Genomic DNA, 3785 nt, shown 5'->3' on the forward strand with positions numbered 1-3785 from the left:
ATTGGCAGCATTGACCCTGAAATGCAACGTTGAGTCACGTTCCCATAATTTTGCAATAGCCGACGGTAGAGCCTCTCAGCTGATGTTCGTCGAATTCAGTGATTCAGTTCAAACGAAACCAAACGATTCAATATTAAACAGAAATCTTTCAGTTGTACAATAGGAAACGTATTCTGGAAATAACTCTGTGTATTTTGCCATTAGCAAGTATAATTAATTTGTTTAGTTGTGAAGTGACTGACGGTACAAAGAAACAGAGACACGCAAGCAATTTAACTTGCTTGAAAGCAACCTGTTTTAACGCGGAAAACCACCGTAGTGCAAAAATGGCGAGGGAGGTGAAAGTGAATTGCGCATCGGTCGCTATATTTGCAATTTTATTGCTTACCCAAAATTTAGGGTGTAGTGAAGCAAAGCGCGTTTTGAGCAGCAATCGCAAATCTAATAGTGGACGTACCCCTAGTAGTGGACATGTGACCAAGAGCTATCCGACACAAAGCAGTGCCGGTAACTCACACTCAGATCTTGCCAAGTTGAGCTATTCAGGATACAATTCGGCACCAAATCGCCCAGCGTCGGCTGCGGGAAGTGGTGCAACCAATACTCAACCTATAGGATGGAATGTGCCGAAATCACAAGGATCCCCGGCTTCAGGAACCAATGTACACACTCCAATAACAGCCACTAATACACAGGGTGTGCAGAGCTCTTATCCTGGTGCCACTTATAATTCTCCTGGCTCGATTCCTGCAGGCGCAACATATCATTCGCCTGGCTCAGTTCCAGCTGGCGCAACGTACTATTCACCCGGATCTGTGCCCGCCGGCGCAACGTACCACTCGCCTGGAGCACTGCCTGCTGGCGCAACATACCACTCGCCTGGTGCACTACCTGCTGGCGCAACATACCATTCACCTGGTTCATACCCCGCAGGAGGAAACCCATATTCAGCGCCTGGACATATGCCAGTAAATGGCGGTTACTATCCGGCTGGAGGCAGTCAATATCCCTCGGCTGGTGTACCAGCTGGTGCTACTTACGTAGCTCCTGGTGCTGCACTTCCTCCAGGTGCTGTGCTTTACTCATCACCACCGCAACAAACATCGTCAGGATTAGGATTTGGTAAGGTACTCAATACTGAAAAAAATATCAATTCTAAATAGTTGAATATTAGGTTCTGGTTTGGCTGCTGGTGCAATTGGAGGCGCAATTCTTGGTCACGTGCTTACACCAACTCATACCCGTGTGGAATCAGCACCAGCTGCACCCGCTGGACAACCAGGTAGCGCTGATGACAAAATCATCATTATTAATAACGGTCCACCAGGTTCAGTAACTACGACAAATGCTGCCGGTGCTACCGTCATCACAACTGGTGTCGTTGGCGAAAACGCCACACAACCCATGCCTGCGCCAGCACCTGCCGCTGGACCAGCTGATCCGGCAATACCAAACGTACCGCTTGCCCCCATAGGTGATAATAACGGAGCGCAACCAACACCAGCGCCAGGTGCTGCACCTGCAGAAAGTGCTGCTGCCGCCGCCGCTCCACAACCAGCCCCCGAGCAACCCCCACCAGGCGGCATAATTTGTGTACCTGTACGCGTTAATGATACCGATCCAGCAGATAGTAGCAAGATGATTGAAGTAGAAAAAATTGCTTGCTACCCAGCACCCCCGCCGCCACCACCAGCACCTGTAACTGGCGCTGAAATGAATGGTACCGCGCCGGTTATGCCACCAGCTAGCGAAGGAAGTGTACCGTTGGCACCAATGAGCCCAGTAACCGCAGCTTCACAGCAATTGCAAGCAAATCCAACCCAAGCACCCTTGTTGCCGGACAATGCTTCGGTAAAAACAAGCGGTGCTGGGGCATGGCTCAATTACGCCGCCTGCAATTCTATGACAACTGTGCTATTGCCATTATTTGTTGCTTTTTTTGGACTGCATTAAGTATGTGAAACCATAGAAGGCAAAAAAAGCAGACAAAACGAAAAGACAGTAAAGTAGTGAGTTAAAAATAGTAGGAAAAAATCGATATGCCTAAAGGGCGACAAGCTTAGTAAATTGATGCAACAACAAATCGAAACAAATGTTATGGAATTCGTATACCTCTTTTTGTAACTAAAATTTTCTTACCTTTGCATAATGCTTCGAATCGGAAGAATCTCAGCATATTTTACAATGCTTCGTTTTTAAATATAACACGTTTTTTTTTATTAAGAATTATTAAAATTTCTCAAATATATGTCGTAAAGTATTATAAGCAATACATGCTTTAAATGTTAAAAAGTATGGTTTTCACATATCCATCACATGTACTAAAGAACAAATTGGCCGATCAAAACAAACATACAAATATTGGTTTGTAAGTCATTAACCTGTGAAATTACACGTCTAACTTTTGTGATCTTTAAATATACGTCGAATAATAACTGCGGTTTTGCGCGTCTCTTTGTAACATATGATTCTCCATTTTAAACAGATATTCCAACTCGAATCTCGCGCCTTTGTAATTTAAATTAGGGAATTTTTAATGCAGACAACAACAAGTAAATAACATTTGCAGCTCAAAATATTTTATAACAAATGTCTTCTTATAAATGCAGTTAAATCAGTAAATATCTCTTGTCTTCATAAGCCATAAAAAAGTGTTTAAAGTAAATGTAAATCCGTGTTAAAAACGTAATTCCAATAGTCACATTTCAATAAACCAGTAGTAAATATATGTATGTATATATTCATAGATATTTGCTAATTGTATTGTGCACCTAACAAATTAAAAATACTTAATGCAATAAAATTAGCTTTCAAGCACCCCACACTAACCGCAAAAACTTGTTTGACTTACGTTGAGTAATGGTTGTAATAAATAAAAAAGGCAAACATCTCTCTTAGCAGTAAAACAGGTATGTAAATATGTGTATGCTTAATTTCTTTGTAACTATTACGTGGAAAATTTGAATTAAAAACAATTTGTGCAGTCTTGCTAATTATACTACGAGTTCATCAATTCTACTAATTTCAATAGTGAGTGTATTCCAGCCTTTCATTAAAGTTAAAAATTATTAAAACACGACAAAGCAATAATAAATTAGAAATATTCACATATTATTTTTTCATGCTTACTTACAATTTATTTTCAACCATTTTCCATAAAAACCATATATTAACTATGCAAGTTTTATTGCAATGGTCAATAAAAATGCTAGACACCACCCAGAATATTTAATTAATTTCCCAAATGCGCAAGGTTAAGTTTGTATTTCTTTTAAATATTCCACCCAGGTGCCATTAGCCGTGTCTAGTTAGCTAACAATGCTACTTTACTCAATATCACACTTTGCCTATACATTTATTAGAGCAACAACAATGCTTATATTGATATTTTTGTTAGTAAACAAAATGTAGAATATGCAAATAAAAAAAACACAAACATGTAAATATGCATAGCTTAAATACATATTTGTTTGTTAAATATTAACATTTGACTGCTTGTCAAAGTGTATTTTTAAAAATAAAATTACTCATACGTCTAAATTTTTGTTTTTAAAACAAGCAATAATATAATATTCATAAATAACTGTACCGCCAACGTGCAGAGAGCGCGTTCTCTGTAACGTGTGCAGCGTTAACGCGCAGAGAATGTTCTCTGTAATATGTGCTTATTAAACGCAACTTCAGTAAACATTCATAAATAAGTGACAATTCAAAGCCAAGATAAACCATTAATAATAAAAACTCATGTATCGTTTGCTAAAAATAAAAATAAAAGTTATTCGATA

General features: G+C 39.3%; 1 protein-coding gene and 1 long non-coding RNA gene across 2 annotated transcripts in view; both read left to right on the plus strand.

Annotated features, from left to right (window-relative positions):
- Nucleotides 1-3785, plus strand: part of LOC126758785 (uncharacterized) — a 154701-nt gene that overhangs the window by 125214 nt on the left and 25702 nt on the right. The window lies entirely within an intron of this gene.
- On the plus strand, nt 82-2837 carry LOC126758776 (skin secretory protein xP2-like). The gene is made up of 2 exons (XM_050473158.1): nt 82-1122; nt 1175-2837. The coding sequence occupies exons 1-2, from the start codon at nt 327-329 to the stop codon at nt 1951-1953; spliced, it is 1575 nt and encodes a 524-aa protein (XP_050329115.1). The 5' UTR covers nt 82-326; the 3' UTR covers nt 1954-2837.

Source organism: Bactrocera neohumeralis, chromosome 5, assembly GCF_024586455.1.
Source record: "Bactrocera neohumeralis isolate Rockhampton chromosome 5, APGP_CSIRO_Bneo_wtdbg2-racon-allhic-juicebox.fasta_v2, whole genome shotgun sequence".
Taxonomy (NCBI): Eukaryota; Metazoa; Arthropoda; class Insecta; order Diptera; family Tephritidae; genus Bactrocera; species Bactrocera neohumeralis.

Coding starts and splice junctions, on each gene's coding strand:
- LOC126758776 (XM_050473158.1), top strand. CDS start 327: ATGGCGAGGGAGGTGAAAGTGAATTGCGCATCGGTCGCTATATTTGCA. Junction 1,123..1,174: donor ATCGTCAGGATTAGGATTTG/GTAAGGTACTCA, acceptor GTTGAATATTAG/GTTCTGGTTTGGCTGCTGGT.